Source organism: Phyllobates terribilis, unplaced genomic scaffold (genome assembly GCF_046119375.1).
Source record: "Phyllobates terribilis strain yellow unplaced genomic scaffold, ASM4611937v1 Scaffold_5__5_contigs__length_657084704, whole genome shotgun sequence".
NCBI classification, from domain to species: domain Eukaryota; kingdom Metazoa; phylum Chordata; class Amphibia; order Anura; family Dendrobatidae; genus Phyllobates; species Phyllobates terribilis.
Window position 1 is genome coordinate 383,287,630 of NW_027362765.1, and position 22,588 is coordinate 383,310,217.

Genomic DNA, 22,588 nt, shown 5'->3' on the forward strand with positions numbered 1-22,588 from the left:
ATCACTGTACTTATTATATATGTGACTGACATGTTTCTATCTATCTAATCTATGTGTGAAGCTCTATTCTTTCTGTTCTAAATTGTCGGGTACAGATGCTGAATTGCCGGCCGGCTTTTTTAAAGAGACGGTGCATGAAAACACTAATATTTTTTTTAATAAATCCTTTACACTAAATGACAAGTGCAGTAACCAACATTGTCACTGTGCTTCTTATATGTGTGACTGACATGTTTCTATCTATCTAATCTATGTGTGATGCTCTATTCCTTCTTGTCTAAATTGTCGGGTACCGGTGTATGCCGCTGCTGAATTTGCCGGCCGGCTTTTTTAAAGAGAGTGTCTTCTGAGCAGTTTGTCAGCTTTTGGACACCTTTGCAGGTGTTTTCTATGTGTTTCTATGTGTTTTTGTTTGCCTGCCATTGGTTTTAACGGTGTTCGACGGTGTTCTAAGGTGTTCGACGAACAGTTCGACGAACAGTTCCTCGAACATCCCGGTGTTCGACGAACCGAACCTAACCCGAACACTACGGGGGTGGCTCAACACTAGTGGCTACTTTGAAGAACCTAGAATATAAGACATATTTTCAGTTGTTTCACACTTTTTTGTTAAGTATATAGTTCCACATGTGTTAATTCATAGTTTTAATGCCTTCAGTGTGAATGTACAATTTTCATAGTCATGAAAATACAGATAAATCTTTAAATGAGAAGGTGTGTCCAAACTTTTGGTCTGTACTGTATATCACCAACAGAGAGCTTCGCTCGTCCCACGTCTCGGACCGGTCGAGCACCCCTGTGCAGATTAACTCAGGTCCCTGTGCACATTCCAATGATAACAAGGAAAACCATTGCATGAACTGGTGTGTCCAAACTTTTGCCTGGTACTGAATTTACGGCAGACCTCCGTCAGTAATCGGTCCTGTAATGATACCTACAGAGGTATTTACTACTGTCGTCACTGCTTTCTGGTTCTTCTATCCTTTAGTATACAGGCCCGGAGAGAATAAGACACAAGACAGGTAGTATGCGTCAACAGACTCTAACTTTATTACAAAGCATAGGGTTTATATACACCCTGGAGGCAGAAACGGATTTACCATATATGGTCCGATCATACAATTTAGCTGTGCAAACAAAAGCTGGTTTCTGTTCTTGTGATGCCTAGGTTTGTAGTTGAAACATTTAATCAGACACATTTAATCAGACACATTTAATCAGACACTTCTGATGACTAGCAAGGACACGTTAGTTTCTATTGATACAAGGAAGGAACATTTAGTTGTTGTTGTTGACCTAAGGTAACCGTCAGACTTATATAGCATAGATCGGGTCTTTGACTTGAGGGACCTCATCTTCTGCTATAACACTACAGAGTCCCAAAATGGTACCCTATGTAGTACAGAGGTTACAAACTCAACTATAATATAACAACTTTTTTTCTTTTAGGAAATTAATCCCAGAAAATATGAGCATATTTGAACCATATAAATGAACTTTATCATGACATTTACAATTAAAAGAGCATAAAAAAACAGTGCTTCACAAAATAAGCAGGCAGGTATCTCCTCAACATACCCACAATGAATGGTTATTACAGGTAAATGTTTGATAATAATGATAGAGTTTGCATAACTGATCTTAATAAACTTGCAATCAGTTATATCATTTTGTGTATGGTATAATCCAAATACATATAAATATTAAGATATAGCAAAAATCCTATGCAATTACTGCAAATAAACATGCAATCAGACCAATAGCTAATATGTGTCCTTTCTATCCATGTCCTGCATTGAATGGTATGGTGAAGGGAAACATGCAATTTACCTGAATAAAGTGCTATGTTCTGGTGCCTACCCACCACCCCCCTGTTGAAAGCAATGCAAAAGTACAAAAACACATCACAAACGCTATGCGTGAACATAGCCCAAGGTGTGGAGGAAAATGTTTGTTTTTGGTTATTTATTTTGCCTTATATACAAGTCATTACCCTGGAAAGGATGTCCCTTAACATTTTTCCAAGGAAAATCCATTTTGTTTTTGTATGTTTTATTGTGAGTCTATAAAAGTGGCGTAATATCTCTGACAACGTTGTTCACAGCAGTGAGCTGGGAGTCAGAAATGCTTCCAGGGGTCTTCCCCATGCTGTTCCCATATTAGCACTGTTCCCATCGATTTGGCCAAATTTTAGGTCCCCTCCAGACCTCCGGGGGAAGCCGCCTGAAAAACGCTTGAGTTTCCCATTGAATTACATTGGGCTCGTTGCTCGGGTCGAGCACCCGAGCATTACGATTCGCTCAACACGATCATCGAGCACCTGAGCATTTTAGTGCTGTCTTTTTTTTTGCTTTACCTGCAAGGATATTCCCAACTATCTCAACACGCACACCGCTACTTCCTATTACATATCCATTTGTGTTCAAAATTTCCTCCATGACTCTTTACACCATCATGATTCAGAAAAGCATATTCATCTTTTCCAGTGTTCTCTGTCAATCTTGTGATTCTAAATCTGAAAAACAAAACATTTTGCTTAGAGAATCAACACATTCGCTGCTTTTATCAAGTCACCCAGAATGATATCGTCTTATTATAAACTGATGTTTAAGACTAGTAACCATTGTTTTAATTTTTATTTCATTAATCAATAGTACACATGAAAATAAGAAACTTTGTATTATATCTCATCAGGGAAATTTGCTTATTTTACCTCCTGGATTGATCTCTCACTTTCAATTCACGGGTAAAATGTGTATTCAGTGAAGACAGATTGTTTAATTACAGGTTGGGATATAACAGTTGATGCTTTAAAAATTCTATGAAGAGAGGCTGAGTGAGGAGCTAAAGGCAGACACAGACATTGTAGGGAGGAGCTAGAGGCAGACACAGACATTCTGGGGAGGAGCTAGAGGCAGTCACAGACATTCTGGGGAGGAGCTAGAGGCAGTCACAGACATTCCGGGGAGGAGCTAGAGGCAGACACAGACATTCTGGGGAGAAGCTGGAGGCAGACACAGACATTCTGGGAAGGAGCTAGAGGCAGTCACAGACATTCTGAGGAGGAGGTAGAGGAAAAGACACAGACATTCTGGGGAAGAGCTAGAGGCAGACACAGACATTCTGGGGAGGAGGTAGAGGCAGACACAGACATTCTGGGGAGGAGCAAGAGGCAGACACAGAAATTTTAGGGAGGAGATAGAGGCAGACACAGAAATTCCAGGGAGGAGCTAGAGGCAGACACAGACATTCTGGGGAGGATCTAGAGGCAGACACAGACATTCTGGAGAGGAGCTAGAGGCATAGACACAGACATTCTGGGGAGGAGATAGAGGCAGACACAGACATTATAGGGAGGAGCTAGAGGCAGACACAGACATTCTAGGGAGGAGCTAGAGGCAGACACAGACATTCTAGGGAGGAGCTAAAGACAGACACAGCCATTCTAGGGAGGAGCTAGAGGCAGAGACAGGCATTCTGGGGAGGAGCTAGAGGCAGACACAGACATTCTGGGGAGGAGCTAGAGGCAGACACATACATTCTAGGGAGGAGCTAGAGGCAGACACAGACATTCTAGGGAGGAGCTAGAGGCAGACACAGCTATTCTAGTGAGGAGCTAGAGGCAGACACAGACATTCTGGGGAGGAGCTAGAGGCAGACACAGACATTCTGGGGAGGAGCTAGAGGCATAGACACAGACATTCTGGGAAGGAGATAGAGGCAGACACACATTCTGGGGAGGAGCTAGAGGCATAGACACAGACATTCTGGGGAGGAGATAGGGGCAGACACAGACATTCTAGGGAGGAGCTAGAGGCAGACACATACATTCTGGGGAGGAGCTAGAAGGATAGACACAGAAATTCTGGGGAGGAGCTTGAGGCAGACACAGACATTCTAGGGAGGAGCTAGAGGCAGACACATACATTCTGGGGAGGAGCTAGAGGGATAGACACAGAAATTCTGGGGAGGAGCTAGAGGCAGACACAGACATTGTAGGGAGGAGCTAGAGGCAAACACAGACATTCTGGGGAGGAGCTAGAGGCAAACACAGACATTCTGGGGAGGAGCTAGAGGCAGACACAGACATTCCAGGGAGGTGCTAGAGGCAGACAGACATTCTGTGGAGGAGCTATAGGCAGACACAGACATTCTAAGGAGGAGCTAGAGGCAGACACAGACATTCTGGGGAGGAGCAAGAGGCAGACACAGACATTCTGGGGAGGAGCTAGAGGCATAGACACAGACGTTCTGGGGAGTAGATAGAGGCAGACACAGACATTCTAGGGAGGAGCTAGAGGCAGACACAGACATTCTGGGGAGGATCTAGAGGCAGACACAGACATTCTGGAGAGGACCTAGAGGCATAGACACAAACATTCTGGGGAGGAGATAGAGGCAGACACAGACATTGTAGGGAGGAGCTAGAGGCAAACACAGACATTCTGGGGAGGAGCTAGAGGCAGACACAGACATTCTGGGGAGGAGCTAGAGGCAGACACAGACATTCCAGGGAGGTGCTAGAGGCAGACAGACATTCTGTGGAGGAGCTATAGGCAGACACAGACATTCTAAGGAGGAGCTAGAGGCAGACACAGACATTCTGGGGAGGAGCAAGAGGCAGCCACAGATATTCTGGGGAGGAGCTAGAGGCATAGACACAGACATTCTGGGGAGTAGATAGAGGCAGACACAGACATTATAGGGAGGAGCTAGAGGCAGACACAGACATTCTAGGGAGGAGCTAGAGGCAGACACAGACATTCTAGGGAGGAGCTAGAGGCAGACACAGCCATTCTAGGGAGGAGCTAGAGGCAGACACAGGCATTCTGGGGAGGAGCTAGAGGCAGACACAGACATTCTGGGGAGGAGCTAGAGGCAGACACATACATTCTAGGGAGGAGCTAGAGGCAGACACAGACATTCTAGGGAGGAGCTAGAGGCAGACAGCCATTCTAGTGAGGAGCTAGAGGCAGACACAGACATTCTGGGGAGGAGCTAGAGGCAGACACAGACATTCTGGGGAGGAGATAGAGGCATAGACACAGACATTCTGGGAAGGAGATAGAGGCAGACACACATTCTGGGGAGGAGCTAGAGGCATAGACACAGACATTCTGGGGAGGAGATAGGGGCAGACACAGACATTCTAGGGAGGAGCTAGAGGCAGACACATACATTCTTGGGAGGAGCTAGAAGGATAGACACAGAAATTCTGGGGAGGAGCTTGAGGCAGACACAGACATTCTAGGGAGGAGCTAGAGGCAGACACATACATTCTGGGGAGGAGCTAGAGGGATAGACAAAGAAATTCTGGGGAGGAGCTAGAGGCAGACACAGACATTGTAGGGAGGAGCTAGAGGCAAACACAGACATTCTGGGGAGGAGCTAGAGGCAGACACAGACATTCTAGGGAGGAGCTAGATTCAGACACATACATTCTGGGGAGGAGCTAGAGGGATAGACAAAGAAATTCTGGGGAGGAGCTAGAGGCAGACACAGACATTGTAGGGAGGAACTAGAGGCAAACACAGACATTCTGGGGAGGAGCTAGAGGCAGACACAGACATTCTGGGGAGGAGCTAGAGGCAGACAGACATTCCAGGGAGGTGCTAGAGGCAGACAGACATTCTGTGGAGGAGCTATAGGCAGACACAGACATTCTAAGGAGGAGCAAGAGGCAGACACAGACATTCTGGGGAGGAGCAAGAGGCAGACACAGACATTCTGGGGAGGAGCTAGAGGCATAGACACAGACATTCTGGGAAGGAGATAGAGGCAGACACACATTCTGGGGAGGAGCTAGAGGCATAGACACAGACATTCTGGGGAGGAGATAGGGGCAGACACAGACATTCTAGGGAGGAGCTAGAGGCAGACACATACATTCTGGGGAGGAGCTAGAAGGATAGACACAGAAATTCTGGGGAGGAGCTTGAGGCAGACACAGACATTCTAGGGAGGAGCTAGAGGCAGACACATACATTCTGGGGAGGAGCTAGAGGGATAGACACAGAAATTCTGGGGAGGAGCTAGAGGCAGACACAGACATTGTAGGGAGGAGCTAGAGGCAAACACAGACATTCTGGGGAGGAGCTAGAGGCAAACACAGACATTCTGGGGAGGAGCTAGAGGCAGACACAGACATTCCAGGGAGGTGCTAGAGGCAGACAGACATTCTGTGGAGGAGCTATAGGCAGACACAGACATTCTAAGGAGGAGCTAGAGGCAGACACAGACATTCTGGGGAGGAGCAAGAGGCAGACACAGACATTCTGGGGAGGAGCTAGAGGCATAGACACAGACGTTCTGGGGAGTAGATAGAGGCAGACACAGACATTCTAGGGAGGAGCTAGAGGCAGACACAGACATTCTGGGGAGGATCTAGAGGCAGACACAGACATTCTGGAGAGGACCTAGAGGCATAGACACAAACATTCTGGGGAGGAGATAGAGGCAGACACAGACATTGTAGGGAGGAGCTAGAGGCAAACACAGACATTCTGGGGAGGAGCTAGAGGCAGACACAGACATTCTGGGGAGGAGCTAGAGGCAGACACAGACATTCCAGGGAGGTGCTAGAGGCAGACAGACATTCTGTGGAGGAGCTATAGGCAGACACAGACATTCTAAGGAGGAGCTAGAGGCAGACACAGACATTCTGGGGAGGAGCAAGAGGCAGCCACAGACATTCTGGGGAGGAGCTAGAGGCATAGACACAGACATTCTGGGGAGTAGATAGAGGCAGACACAGACATTATAGGGAGGAGCTAGAGGCAGACACAGACATTCTAGGGAGGAGCTAGAGGCAGACACAGACATTCTAGGGAGGAGCTAGAGGCAGACACAGCCATTCTAGGGAGGAGCTAGAGGCAGACACAGGCATTCTGGGGAGGAGCTAGAGGCAGACACAGACATTCTGGGGAGGAGCTAGAGGCAGACACATACATTCTAGGGAGGAGCTAGAGGCAGACACAGACATTCTAGGGAGGAGCTAGAGGCAGACAGCCATTCTAGTGAGGAGCTAGAGGCAGACACAGACATTCTGGGGAGGAGCTAGAGGCAGACACAGACATTCTGGGGAGGAGATAGAGGCATAGACACAGACATTCTGGGAAGGAGATAGAGGCAGACACACATTCTGGGGAGGAGCTAGAGGCATAGACACAGACATTCTGGGGAGGAGATAGGGGCAGACACAGACATTCTAGGGAGGAGCTAGAGGCAGACACATACATTCTGGGGAGGAGCTAGAAGGATAGACACAGAAATTCTGGGGAGGAGCTTGAGGCAGACACAGACATTCTAGGGAGGAGCTAGAGGCAGACACATACATTCTGGGGAGGAGCTAGAGGGATAGACAAAGAAATTCTGGGGAGGAGCTAGAGGCAGACACAGACATTGTAGGGAGGAGCTAGAGGCAAACACAGACATTCTGGGGAGGAGCTAGAGGCAGACACAGACATTCTAGGGAGGAGCTAGATTCAGACACATACATTCTGGGGAGGAGCTAGAGGGATAGACAAAGAAATTCTGGGGAGGAGCTAGAGGCAGACACAGACATTGTAGGGAGGAACTAGAGGCAAACACAGACATTCTGGGGAGGAGCTAGAGGCAGACACAGACATTCTGGGGAGGAGCTAGAGGCAGACAGACATTCCAGGGAGGTGCTAGAGGCAGACAGACATTCTGTGGAGGAGCTATAGGCAGACACAGACATTCTAAGGAGGAGCAAGAGGCAGACACAGACATTCTGGGGAGGAGCAAGAGGCAGACACAGACATTCTGGGGAGGAGCTAGAGGCATAGACACAGACATTCTGGGGAGTAGATAGAGGCAGACACAGACATTCTAGGGAGGAGCTAGAGGCAGACACAGACATTCTGGGGAGGAGCTAGAGACATAGACACAGACATTCTGGGGAGGAGATAGGGGCAGACACATACATTCTGGGGAGGAGCTAGAGGGATAGACACAGACATTGTAGGGAGGAGCTAGAGGCAAACACATACATTCTGGGGAGGAGCTAGAGGCAGACACAGACATTCTGGGGAGGAGCTAGAGGCAGACACAGACATTCTAGGGAGGTGCTAGAGGCAGACAGACATTCTGGGGAGGAGCTATAGGCAGACACAGACATTCTAAGGAGGAGCTAGAGGCAGACACAGACATTCTGGGGAGGAGCTAGAGGCAGACACAGACATTCTGGGGAGGAGCTAGAGGCATAGACACAGACATTCTGGGGAGTAGATAGAGGCAGACACAGACATTCTAGGGAGGAGCTAGAGGCAGACACAGACATTCTGGGGAGGAGCTAGAGGCATAGACACAGACATTCTGGGGAGGAGATAGGGGCAGACACATACATTCTGAGGAGGAGCTAGAGGGATAGACACAGACATTCTGGGGAGGAGCTAGAGGCAGACACAGACATTATGGGGGGGAGCTAGAGGGATAGACACAGACATTGTAGGGAGGAGCTAGAGGCAAACACAGACATTCTGGGGAGGAGCTAGAGGCAGACACAGACATTCTGGGGAGGAGCTAGAGGCAGACACGGACATTCTAGGGAGGTGCTAGAGGCAGACAGACATTCTGGGGAGGAGCTATAGGCAGACACAGACATTCTAAGGAGGAGCTAGAGGCAGACATTCTGGGGAGGAGCTAGAGGCAGACACAGACATTCTGGGGAGGAGCTAGAGGCATAGACACAGACATTCTGGGGAGTAGATAGAGGCAGACACAGATATTCTAGGGGGGAGCTAGAGGCAGACACAGACATTCTGGGGAGGAGCTAGAGGCATATACACAGACATTCTGGGGAGGAGATAGGGGCAGACACATACATTCTGGGGAGGAGCTAGAGGCAGACACAGACATTATGGGGAGGAGCTAAAGCAGACACAGCCATTATGGGGAGGAGCTAGAGGCAGACACAGACTTTCTGGGGAGGAGCTAGAGGCAGACACAGACATTCTGGGGAGGAGCTACAGGCAGACACAGACATTCTGGGGAGGAGCTACAGGCAGACACAGATATTCTGCTGCAAGTTCTCCTGAAATTTTACAACTAGAACCTTAGCACCAACTCTCATCTCATATTTTAGTAATGTATCATTTTGTTTTTACTGAAGACCGATTTTACCTATGAATTTAGAATTTTGAGAATGAATAATCCGCCCAGGAGGAGAGAGAAGCAGATTTCTCTGATAAGATATATTACAAAGTTGCTTAATTTCATGTGTACTATTGATTCATGAAATAAATATTAAAGCAATGTGCTTGATTGCTAACAATGTTAACAGTTAAGAATCACCATTAAAATCCCCATATTCACTTGGAAGCAAAGCTGATAATCTATCATATGTATGTAACCCCTGTAGGGGCAGCATGGGGTACAGAGACTGCTACAGTTAGGCGCAAACATGGTTTCACAGTAGCAGATATTAATGGGAACCTGTCACCAGAAAAAAAACTCTTTTACCTCAGACATGGGGTTAATCTGCAGCTTAATAGCGTTTTTAACCTGCCCGGCACCCTCGCAGCGTTCGGGTTTCAGTCACGGGTGCAGCACCGGCGCTGGTTTAGTGCAGGAGCATGCAACAGTCAAGTAAATAGAGCCTGCATAGTTGGGAGGCTAGTAGTGATGAGCGAGTATGTTCGGTTAACCCTTTCGCCGAGTATACTCGGCCGAACACCGAGTATTTATAGAATGCTCGGGCTTTACGTTTTCGTCGCTCCGTGAACATGATTTGCAACTGTTTGACAGATTTAATACATGTGAGGAATGCTGGAAAAACAGGCATTCCTCACATGTATTAAATCTGTCAAACAGTCACAAATCATGTTCACGGGAGCGACGAAAACTTAAAGCCCGAGCATTCTATAAATACTCGGTGCTCGGCCGAGTATACTCGGCGAAAGGGTTAACCGAACATACTCGCTCATCACTAGTGGCTAGTAACTCTGCTGTGCAGGGAAAACAAAGAAAAGGATAAAATGCTAAGGATGATTACTTATACAGAGATTTTTTTGTAGCCACCTTAAATAAGCACTGTGGGTCCTTCATCCTCAGGATCTATGAAGGGTCCAGAGTTCAGACCATGGCCTGTATGCCAGTGTGATGTGATGTGATGGCATATCTTAACAATAATATGTCATGTCATTACTTTAGCAAATAAGAACAACAATTAATGTTGAGAACTTTTGCTAAGTAACAAGACAAATAAAAGTAATGCTGTAACCACAGCTTTATATACTGCCAGGGATGTAACCGTCATGGTTGCAGAGGGTGCGACTACACCCTGTAGGGAAGGGAGCCAGCCAACGCTAGCGCCTATTTCACCTGGATGTGTGTCCTCTGATGCACATTCAGTTGAAATTTATTGCGGTGCATAGATTTGGCTCTCTGCACCACAATAGCTATATGGGCTACCGGCCTATCAGAGGCTGGAAGCTGAGGTTGGTGTTCCCATCATGGGCGGCACATGATGTCACTGCCATGCACCACCCCACACCTTTGCACTGGCTATGGAGCAGGAAATGGATATTGCTCATGTGGCACCCCAGGGGTCTGGTTACCACAGTAATAGAAATATCACGTCTGAGAGCAAGTGGGAGGTTTCTCTGGTCAGGAGCCCTAAGCATGCAGCACCGCCCGCCCAGACCTGGGAGGGGAGGAATCTGCCCTTATAAACCGGGTCTGGGGCGGGATTAAGTCAGTCAGAGTCTGGGAGTCAGAGCCTGGAGAGGGAAAGCAAGAACTAGGAGCTCTGTAGGAGCAGGAGCGAATGCCAGGGGCTGGAAGCCAGATAGCTCACCCTGGCAGAAGACACTAAGCCCGGACACGGAGTCCGAGGCTGTGGGGACATCCAGGTCCAGCAGCAGAATCCAACCGGCAGGGGATTCCAGGTCCTCTGGCCATAGAAGCCCGGAGGCACGGTCACAAGCAAGGAACCAGCACCGCCATCGTGGAGCGGAGGCTAACAGAAGGCCCCAAGTCACCGGCCATACGGGTGAGCACCACACGGTATACTCAGGGACGTGGGCTACTTCTACCCGCATACAGCAAGGTAGCCAGGAAGAGTGCAGATATACGGGGAGGCCTACAACTCCACCTGGCCAGGGGAACTCCTGCTTGCTCGCAGACTGACCAGGCCTCTACTGCTAACCAGTACTCCCGGGAGGGTCTGCTTTATAACACCAGTAAAGACCTGAACTGCACTGCACGGACTCTTGAGTTATTCCTGCTGCGCTCGTGCACCATCACTCCCATCATCCACACCAACTGCCCTGAGGCCATACTTCTCCCGTGGGGAGTAATCCCATACTTGGCTGCGCATACAACATCAGCCTCAGTGGTCTGCATCGCAGCGGCGGTCCCCACTGACCGCAATCCACGGGTGGCATAGTCGGACAATTATAATACTAATAAGACTGCCACTGGTTTGACCACCCTGAGCCACGGGACCGGGTCACCGCCACGGTGACTACAACCCACAGCATCCCACAAAAGGGCCCGGTTCCGGGTTCCCCACAGGCCCAGGGGGCACGTCACTCACCATGTGGACATTATTAAAGAAAGGGACCAGTTCATTGGACATTGTTAGAAAAACGGGCCAGAATGGGGGACATTATGTACATAGTGGCTTTTGTTCAGTAACAGGCTGGTGGTTTTTATACTCAGACACCCTGGGAGGAAGGGGACAGACAGACACCATCACCTAATGTATTTCACCTGAATGTGTGTCCTCAGATGCACATTTAATTGAAATGCATGGCGGTGCAGAGAACCCCTGGCTCCCTGCACGGCAATAGCTATACGGGCCATTAGCCTATCAGAGGCCGACAGCTAAGGTTGGCGTGCCCATCACAGGCGGCGCATGATGTTACTGCCATGCGCCACCCATTCTTTTGCGCCGGCTATGGAGTAGAAAGTGGACGCTGCTCGATACAGGGACATTATTAAAGAAAGGGGCCGGGACGGGGGACATTATTGACATAGTGGATTTTGTTCAGGAGCAGGCTGGTGCTTATAGTCAGACACTATGTGGTGATAATATATGGTTCCTGTGTGGGGCTATTTACCCTCTATATGTGGTTTGTTATTGGTATGCAGTATTAGTTTGGTACAGTAGACTTATTCAGCTACAATATGGTGATATCTATTATTCAGTAAACTGTATGACTATTTAGAAGTATTACTTAGAAAATTATCTTATTGCAGTGTTTCCTATGAGATTTATATATTTTATCTGCAGTCTTTTTTTTTTTTAATGGTGTGGATCGAAAACACATGTCTTTATAGGATCTAGAATGCTACAAGGGCCCATACATCTGACTAACATGACTTTAGCTATGCCGCTGCATACCACATGTACTTTCCCCATGGTGACTTACAAGCTTTCATTGTATGATTTTCCATTAGTCCAACTCCAGCCTGTGCCAGCATATGTACGTTTTATACCAATCCAGTGATTTTCTGAACCCCTTAATCGAAACAGAAAATCCTGCCAATAAGAAAACCAGGTTACAGTTGTTCTATATAATCTTGTGTGGATATATTGCCAGCATATGTACGTTTTATACCAATCCAGTGATTTTCTGAACCCCTTAATCGAAACAGAAAATCCTGCCAATAAGAAAACCAGGTTACAGTTGTTCTATATAATCTTGTGTGGATATATTATTAATATTATTATTATTATTACTATTATTATATACAGTTGAAACCAGAAGTTTACATACACTATATAAGAAGACACATATGCACGTTTTTCTTAATATCGGACATGAAATCAGAATAAACCTTTCCCGTTTTAGGTCAATTAGGATTACCATTATTTTTAATATTTGCCAAATGCCACAATAATGAGAGAGAGAGAATGTTTTAAGGCATTTTTATTACTTACTGCAAAGTCAAAGTGTATGGAAACTTCTGGTTTCAACTGTATAACCCTATGTGGATATTCCATGTCTCTTTTGTACATTATCAGTTTCTCACCAGTTCTTCTTTATTATCTATAATCGCCAGTGATGATTTATGTGAGTTACAGAATTTCTCGCTGTTTCTCCAGGTGTTACTTTCATTAGAGAAGTAATAACACTTTCCCAGGTACCCGATCCAATAATCCTCACATGGAGCAGATTTCTGGTTCTTGATTTCAGTTCCATTATCTGTACAAGGAACACATCATCATTTGTATAAATTCACCAATTTATATTTGGAATAAAAGTGTTTAGTGATTGATATAAGCAGGGGCGTAGATAGGAATCATGGGGCCTCATAGCAGAAGTTCTAATTGGGCCCCGCCCCCCAAAAAAATGTAAATAATTGTCGGGGTCACAGAAGAGCAGATCTCACAACCTTCCAGCCTTTACATAGTAATTTTCCTCCTGCTGTAGTCCTAGATCCCTTTTTCATTGCTCCATAAAATGTGATGCCGACAAAAGTGCCCCCCAAACACAGTATGAAACCCCCATGGTCCATTCCTCCTCATTAGCCTCCACATGAACAGTATAATCACCCTACTGTCAGGGCTGTGGAGTCGGAGCCCATTTTGGTGGAGTCGGAGTGGGAGTCGGTATAAAATGGACCGACTCTGACTCCTAAAATATATAATAAATTGGGTACAGTAGTTCAATGCAGTTTGTGGGGAATATTTTCATATATTTTCAAATATTTCATAAGAATTTGGGAAAGTTATGAAATGTCCTATAAATGTCTGTCCTATTCCTGATCTAAGGGTCTGGACTTTTAGCTGAGATGAGTTTGTGCTGCAGTAAATTTATCACTTAAACATGAGCCATGTATGAATGAGTCGGAGTCGTGGCGTCGGAGTTGGAGTCAGTGTCACGGAAATTGAGGAGTCGGAGGTTTATCTTACTGACTCCACACCCCTGCCTACTGTACCCCACCTCAACTCCCATGGCAAAGTATGGTGACCCCAACACAGTATGAACCCACACACAGCCCTCTATGCAGTGTAATGGGCCTACATAAATTAAAATGGCCCCCACACCTCTCCACACTCCACAGAGTATAATGCACTCCCCATGGTCCTCCATAGAGTATAATGTACTCCCCATGGTCCTCCATACAGTGTAATGCACTCGCCATAGTCCTCCACACAGTATAATGCGCTCCCCATGGTCCTGCACACAGTATAATGCACTCCCCATGGTCCTCTACACAGTATACTGCACTCTCCATAGTCCTCCACACAGTATAATGCACCCTATGGTTCTGTGCGCTGTATAATGCAGCACCCCATAGAGTAAAATGCAGCCCCCACCATAGGGTAAAATGCAGCCCCAGTCCTCCAGTATTATCAGTACTCACTGATTTACAAAAATAAATAAATACATACTTACCGCTCCTCGTTCTCGTCTCTGCAGCGCGTCTCTGTCATCACCTCAGCAGCTGCCAGCTCCACTGTCTGACAGAGCGTGGAGCGTCATCACACCGATGCGTCAGACGCAGAGGAGGAATGATGGGAGAGGGAGTGTCACATGATGTTCCCTCCTCCATCATTGCTATCAACCAGGGCCGGCTCCAGTTCTTCATGGGCCCCAGGCGAAAGAGTCTCAGTCTCAGATATAGCAGAGAAATATAGGTATACAACACAGGCCCAGGCTATCCTCTCATCCTTCACATATGCAAACACGCACACACACAGCACGCAGACATGCACATACACAAAAAGATAAGTACACATATAGACATATGTACATACTTGAACACATTCTTAAACACATAAAACAGACATATATATATATACACAGTCATACACACTGACATACACACAAGACACATTATAAATATATTTAATATGGGGATTGGGGAATCTGGCAACAAGCCTCACTTACCTACCCCTTGGCCTGTGTCAAGTCCAGCTGTGCAGGGCAGCCGGCATGTCTGATGGCCATCACAGGCTATGGGCCATCAGAGGGGCCCAGACCACTCCCCCAGCCTCTCCGCAGGGAGGACCTCCGGCTCTGTTTGATTGCCAGAACTTCATCGGGGCCCCGCTCCTGAACCCCCCTCTCCGCCGGCGCTGCTTAATTGACAGCACTTCATCAGGGACCCCCTGAGAGCCTCCCTTCATCAGGGCCCTCCTTGGGGCCTCCCTTCATCAAGGCCCCCCTTAGGGGCTCGGACGCGCCCCCTGGGCCATATTCTTTAGGGGAATATCCGGAGCCGGATCAGATGGGGGTTGTAGTCTTCCGAGTGGCTGTGACCCGGTCCGTGCCCAGGGTGTCAAACTCAGTTGTATGTGGCAGTCCTACAGATGTTATTAAGTTCTTAATGTCGACTACGCCACCCGTTGTATTGCGGTCACTATGGCCGCCGCTGCAGCAGGGTCCGCTGAGGCTGATGGTGTTGGTGCAGCTTTTGGTGGTATAACCCCCAACGGGTGGGGTATAGCCTCAGGGGGTCAGGTGCAGAGGATGGGGGTTGTGGTGGTGCAGCATAGGTGTTAAAGGAAGACAGAGTCGGGTTATGCAGTTTAGGGTATTTACTCACTGCTGATGTTCCGGTCACTCCAGCTTCAAGTGACCTCCCGAGCCGTGCTGCATCCACCAGGTCCTGGATCCAGCCAACCCCCAAGCGAGTCCGGAGCGTGACCCTGAGCTCTCCTTCTGTCCTTTCTCTGGCCGTCCCCACTAGTGATCCACCCAGGTCCAGCTCCCTCGGGCCTTCTGTTGGGAGACCCTTGGCCTTGGGTTCCCTGACCCTCCACGTGGTATGCCTTCGTGGTGGATGTGGTGGGTGGCCGTGGCAGACGCTGCCCACGGCCTCCGGTCTCTGGCTGGGGTGTGTTTTTGCCCCCACCAGCTTGGGTTCCGGTACCCTGATGCCAACTCTTCACCCGTGGATTGGATTTGGGGTCTCAGAGTCCTCTCTTCTGCTTCCCCCTCTGCGTCTCTCTTACTTTCTCCTCTCTCTCTCTCTGGGGCTTCTCTGCTCCTCTGACTTCTCTCTGCAAAGACTCACAGCCTGACTGACTGTGGCTGACTGACCCTGTTCTTTGATGGTGCCCACCTTATATACACCCTCTATGTGTGAGCTCAGGTGACCAGCACCCAATGAGCTCCTATCTTTACCCAGGCTGCTGCCCCTATCTGCCCCTACACTACTTGGGATGTACCACCCCCCTCCCACTCCAGCCAGGAACAGACTCGGTCGTACCTGCACATTTCTAAGTGGGAGTACCGTCGGCCTGTTCCTCGGAAATGGGATGTATGTAGTGCATGCAGCCTACCGAGCTCAGTTCCACACTCCATCCTTACCCGGGAGTGGAATATCACACCTCTGGGTTGAGGTGCAATACCCCTGTAGCAGCCGAATCCTCAGGGTGCTACAGCTCCTTTCCACAGGGCCCCCCTCGGGGCCTCCCTTCAACAGGGCCCCCCTCGGGGCTTTCCTTCATGAAGGCCTCCCTTGAGGCCTCCCTTCATCAGGGCCCTCGGCAGGGCCTCCCTTCAACAGAGCCCCCTTGGGGCCTCCCTTCAACAGAGACCCCCCTCTCCATCGGGGCCTTCCTTCAACAGGGCCCCCCCTCCATTGGGGTGTCTCTCCTGCACTCCCCGCTCTGCTGTTTGATTGCTGCCGCCGCCCGCTGGCACTGTGTTCGGGCATGGCCGCGCACTGTGTGGCTGTTTCTTGTAGTAATGACATGGCAGGGATGACACAAGCACAATTAAAGGTGCAGTGTCGCCACTGCCATCATTATCATTACTACAAGACACAGCCGCACACCATGCGGCCATGCCTGAACACAGTGCCGGAGGGTGGCGGCGGCAATCAAACAGCAGCGCGGGGTGAGCAAAAGGGGGGCGACTGCTATGGTACCCCTCCGGCTCACGGGCCCCATAGCAGTTGCGTGGCCTGCCGCCATTGGCGGTACGCCACTGGATATAAGACATATATTAAAATAAAAATTCCAGATGGCACACCAATCACTGGACCACACACAATGGGCTGACATTTCCTGTTCTCTTTCTGTAGCTCAACTTTTCATCTTTGTTGCCTTTAGAAGGCCAGAGTCAACACTAAATGTATATAAAACTAAACTTCCATATAGGATATACTGTATTCCTTTTAAAGACTATAAAAATAATGTGATGCAATAATTTCAATGGTGCAAAATAATGTCACGCAAATGGCACAGTCTTCATCATGAAGCACTGACCAGACATGCTATTAATATAGTGCTGTGGAAAGTATATTAGAAATATTTGAGAATATCATATCAGACATATCTTTGTCAATTAAAAATATGCTAGTATTCTGTTAATACTTAATAGTTTTTGCTACTTGGATGCATTTATTTATTTGTAACATTTGTCGAAAATGTTGCAGTACAGGATTAAACTAGGGCACTAGAGAAGAGCGAGCACTAAAATGCTCGGGTGCTCCTTGCTCAAACCAAGTAGTTCTTAATGCTTGAATGCTCGTTACGAGTATAATGGGAGTCAATTGGAAAGCCAAGCTTTTTTCCAACAGACCCTACAAAGAGATCTGGGGGGCAGTGAAAATGTTCCAATGAAAGGGAAAAGTGATGAATGGAAGGAGAACAGCATGGGGAAGACCCCTGAAAGCATCTCTGACTCCCAGATCGCTGCTGAGAACAATGGTGTCACACTTTTACTCCACTTTAAGGACTGACAATAAAACATTCCAAACCAACAAGAAATTTTAGAGTAATAAAAATGTTAAGAATCATTTTTCCTGTATAATGACTTGTATATAAGGCCAAATTTAAAATGGATTTAAAAAATTTTAATTTAAGTAAACCAAAATTGTTTTTGCTATTAAAAAATAGGAAATTTAAGTTTCATTTTTGTAGGAAGCAAGAACTGCCAAAAATTATGGACTCAAAGGGACCCCAATAAATAAATTCGAGCTGTTTTGGGCGGTGTTCGAGCCGGTCGGCGAACACGAACAATTTGAGAAAAATTCGGCTGTTCGAGGTTATGTTCGATAACTGTTCGTGCACCAAAATCATAACTGGATTTTTTCTCAGTAATGATGAAAATTAATGTTAATACGCAGTTTGAGTGTACAGCGGGGCGGGGGGAGGGGCAGGGGATGGATCTCTGCAGGAACAATGAAGATCTCCATTTTTTTTTCTCTTTCCCGCATTTGCAGTGGGGAGGTGCAATCTGTCAGCCTATCAGCAGCGCACACACGGAGCGAAGAGCTTTTTTTCACACAAGCAAGGGCATGTGTCATTGGCTGTATATGTCACATGTCCTTGCCCTATAAGACCAAGCCATTTTCCCCGTCGCCACCATTTTCTCACTGCTGCAGCTGCGTGTTAGACGGCACCGCTGTTGCTGTGTGCGCTATACCTTGTTAATTTCAAGCCAATTTTCGCACAAATATACAGATAGCTTGGGAGTAGGGAATAGTTGTGATTGCAGTCCTTTTAAGGACTAGGTTACAGCATTTCCTACGACTTTTATCAAGCAGGTCTGTGCTCTTAAATAGATAGATTGTGGGAGTAAAGACTAATTGTAATTGGAGTCCTTTTCAGGACTAGGTTACATCAGTTCCTATCAGTTTTTGCCAGGCAGGTCTGTGCCAGTGCTGTGCAAGTTTTTTTCACAGCATTTGGCTGAATCTAGCAAAGCTAATCCTTTTTGGCCTATTGCAGAGTGTGTTAGTCAGTGGAGTAGCCTATCTGTGTTGCAAGATATACCACCTGTGTATAGAATACCAATTTTTTTACTGCACCTAGTGAAGTAAAATCTTTTGGGCATAGCATCATTCTATTAGTCCATCTATACTGACCTCCATCAGGTTGCAAACTGAATATAATTTTTTTCTGCATCTAGCTCTGAAAAAATATTTGGGCTTCTAGCAGTGTGTGGGACTTGTTGTATTAGTCCATCTATACTGACCTCCATCAGGTTGCAAATTAAAAATAATTTTTTTCTTCATTTAGCTCTGAAAAAATATTTGGGCTTCTAGCAGTGTGTGGGACTTGTTCTATTAGTCCTTCTATACTGACCTCCAGCAGGTTGCAAATTGAATATAATTTTTTTCTGCATCTAGCTCTGAAAAAATATTTGGGCTTCTAGCGGTGTGTGGGACTTGGTCTATTAGTCCATCTATACTGGCCTCCATCAGGTTGCAAATTAAAAATAATTTTTTTCTGCATCTAGCTCTGAAAAAATATTTGGGCTTCTAGCAGTGTGTGGGACTTGGTCTATTAGTCCATCTATACTGACCTCCATCAGGTTGCAAATTAAAAATAATTTTTTTCTTCATTTATCTCTGAAAAAATATTTGGGCTTCTAGCAGCGTGTGGGACTTGTTCTATTAGTCCATCTATACTGACCTCCATCAGGTTGCAAATTAAAAATAATTTTTTTCTGCATCTAGCTCTGAAAAAATATTTGGGCTTCTAGCAGTGTGTGGGACTTGGTCTATTAGTCCATCTATACTGACCTCCATCAGGTTGCAAATTAAAAATAATTTTTTTCTGCATCTAGCTCTGAAAAAATATTTGGGCTTCTAGCAGTGTGTGGGACTTGGTCTATTAGTCCATCTATACTGACCTCCATCAGGTTGCAAATTAAAAATAATTTTTTTCTTCATTTAGCTCTGAAAAAATATTTGGGCTTCTAGCAGTGTGTGGGACTTGTTCTATTAGTCCTTCTATACTGACCTCCAGCAGGTTGCAAATTGAATATAATTTTTTTCTGCATCTAGCTCTGAAAAAATATTTGGGCTTCTAGCGGTGTGTGGGACTTGGTCTATTAGTCCATCTATAGTGACCTCCATCAGGTTGCAAATTAAAAATTATTTTTTTCTGCATCTAGCTCTGAAAAAATATTTGGGCTTCTAGCAGTGTGTGGGACTTGGTCTATTAGTCGATCTATACTGACCTCCATCAGGTTGCAAATTGAATAAAAAAAATTTCTGCATCTAGCTCTGAAAAAATATTTGGGCTTCTAGCGGTGTGTGGGACTTGGTCTATTAGTCCATCTATACTGACCTCCATCAGGTTGCAAATTAAAAATAATTTTTTTCTGCATCTAACCCAGCCAATAGTTTTGGCCTAATACCACAGTTTGGCCACTCAGCTCTGCTCGGTTACCATCCATTGTTTTTTTGTGGAAACAACTCCAGAGTTGTGAATTAGTTAACCACCAAAATGAGTGGAAAAAGGCATGCTGCTGGTGGAAAGGGGAATAGGCGTGTTGGGAAGGGGAAAAAAGGTTGTGTCCGTGGGGTAGGTGCAGAAGAAAGACCATCTTCCAGCCAAACTAAAATGTCTACTTCTTTTAGCGGACAATGTGATAAGATCCCTTTCTTACGGCCACGCCAATCGTTACAAATTCCAGATGAGGCACAAAAACAGCAGGTGCTTCAACGGATATCAAGTGCTCCTTTAAGTGGGCTCTCCTCCACATCAACTTCAACATCACAAATACTCCAGTCCTCAAAGGTGTCACCCAAATCGCACTTGCTTCCTCACAGCTCCCAAATCTCCAGCTGCCCGTCTGAGTATGAGGTAGAACAGATGGTTGAGTCTGCAGAGCTGTTTACTCATACTATAGCCTGGGAATCAGAGGTCGACTCCAGCGCTTCTGTGAATCCAGACGAGGAAATGATCTGCACTGATGCCCAGAATCTTTATGAGTCGGATCCAGGACCAGACGCAGAAGGTTCTGACCATAATGTAGACCCTCATTCCCAAACTGTAACTCCTGTTGGTGGAGACAATGAGGAAGACGATGATAAGACTCAAATACCTGATTGGAGCGACAACTTTAGTTTTTTGTCAGGGCAGGAACAGGTTGGCTCTGAGGACGATGGGTGTGATAACGCACAGGGTGATGATGATGAGGTCGGAGATCCCACTTACTGTCAACCCACAGTCAGCCAAGAGATGAGGTCAGCAGAGGAGGTGGAGGAAGATGCTAGTGACGACGAGGTCAGGTTGCGCCTTCCTGGACAGAGACGTAGTACTGGAAGCACGTCAACAACTGCATCCTCAAACACAACTCTGCCTCTCACCACAAGTCGTGGTGGCTCTTCAGGTCGCATGGGTGCTAAGCCTTGCATAGCCTGGGCATTTTTTCAGATCGATAAAGATGACCCAACTCGTGTTATCTGTAACATTTGTCAGCAAAAGCTAAGTAGAGGCCAAAAAATACATAGTTTGAGTACTTCATGCATGAACCGGCACATGGACATGAAGCATAAGTTGCAGTGGGAAGCTCAGTGTGCTACAATGCGGCCTAGCCGGCCGGGCCAACCACCGTCTGCCATATCTTGTGCATCCGCGGCCTCTTCATCCTCTGTGACTGGGGGGACAGCAGTCACACCTGTTTTGGGGCGCAGACCTGCCACCTCTTTACCCGCAACAGCCAGCGTGATTGGCAGGTCATCATTTTCTTTGGAGGTGGTAACACCAGCTGGTCTTGAGCGCTGTCCGACATCGATAGCACCACCTTTGGATCAAGGCAACCTAACATGTCCGCCTGCATCTTCCTCACAGACCGGCAGTTTGCCGGGGACACCCTTATCAACCCCGTCTAAGCACAATAGCCAGCCCTCGGTCCCTCAGATGTGGACAAGTAAAAGACCATTTCCTCCTAGCCATGAGAAAGCTAAGAGGTTGAATTTCACCATCTGCAAGCTCTTGGCTACAGAAATGCTGCCTTTCCGCCTGGTGGACACAGAGGATTTTCGAGACCTTATGTCCGTCGCAGTGCCCCAGTACCAGATGCCCAGTCGGCACTACTTCTCAAAGAAAGGTGTGCCTGCGCTCCACCAGCATGTCGCACACAACATCACCGCTTCTTTGAGAAACTCTGTGTGTGACAGGGTGCATTTCACCACAGACACTTGGACGAGTAGGCATGGACAGGGGCGTTACATGTCGCTGACTGGGCACTGGGTAACTATGGTGACAGCAGGACAAGGGGCTGCTGTCCAAGTCTTGCCGTCCCCACGAGTTGTGCGTCAATCCTCTTTATGTCAAAGTTCCTCCACTGCTTCTGCCTCCTCAACCTCCTCTCGGTCTTCCACCTGCACCCAAAGCCTGTCTGGTCATGCCACAAGCTTTCTAACTGCGCAGAAGGGATCCTGCACACCTCCTTACTATGCTGGCAGTAGGGCTCAACGTCATCAGGCGGTTTTTACATTGAAATGTCTGGGAAATGTGAGTCACACAGCTGAGGAGTTGTGGTCAGCTCTGGAGAACCAATTTCATGAATGGTTGTCTCCACTGGACCTGAAACCAGGGAAGGCCGTGTGCGACAATGCTGCAAACCTGGGTGCGGCCCTTCGCCGGGGCAATGTCACACACGTGCCTTGTATGGCTCACGTGTTGAACCTGGTTGTCCAGCAATTTTTAGCCCACTATCCCAGACTAGATGGCCTTCTGCAGAGGGCACGGTCGCTGTGTGCTCACTTCCGCCGTTCGCATCCCGCAGCTCAGCGACTTACATCTCTACAGAAGTCGTTGGGCCTGCCACTTCACCGGCTAAAATGCGATGTGCCTACCCGGTGGAATTCAACTCTGCACATGTTGCAGCGACTGTGGCAGCACCGACAAGCCCTGGTG

The 22,588-nt window shown here is 47.3% G+C and overlaps 1 protein-coding gene across 1 annotated transcript in view; it reads right to left on the reverse strand.

Annotated features, from left to right (window-relative positions):
- Positions 1-1,026: 1,026 nt before the first annotated feature.
- The window catches only part of LOC141273290 (C-type lectin domain family 2 member A-like), an 88,125-nt gene continuing 66,563 nt past the window's right edge, over positions 1,027-22,588 (reverse strand). The window contains exons 6-8 of the mRNA XM_073684919.1: positions 13,003-13,175; positions 12,399-12,508; positions 1,027-2,515 (exon numbers count right to left, since the gene is read on the reverse strand). Of these exons, the coding sequence (XP_073541020.1) occupies positions 2,395-2,515; positions 12,399-12,508; positions 13,003-13,175 (404 nt within the window). The 3' untranslated portion in view covers positions 1,027-2,394. The remainder of the gene's footprint in view (positions 2,516-12,398; positions 12,509-13,002; positions 13,176-22,588) is intronic.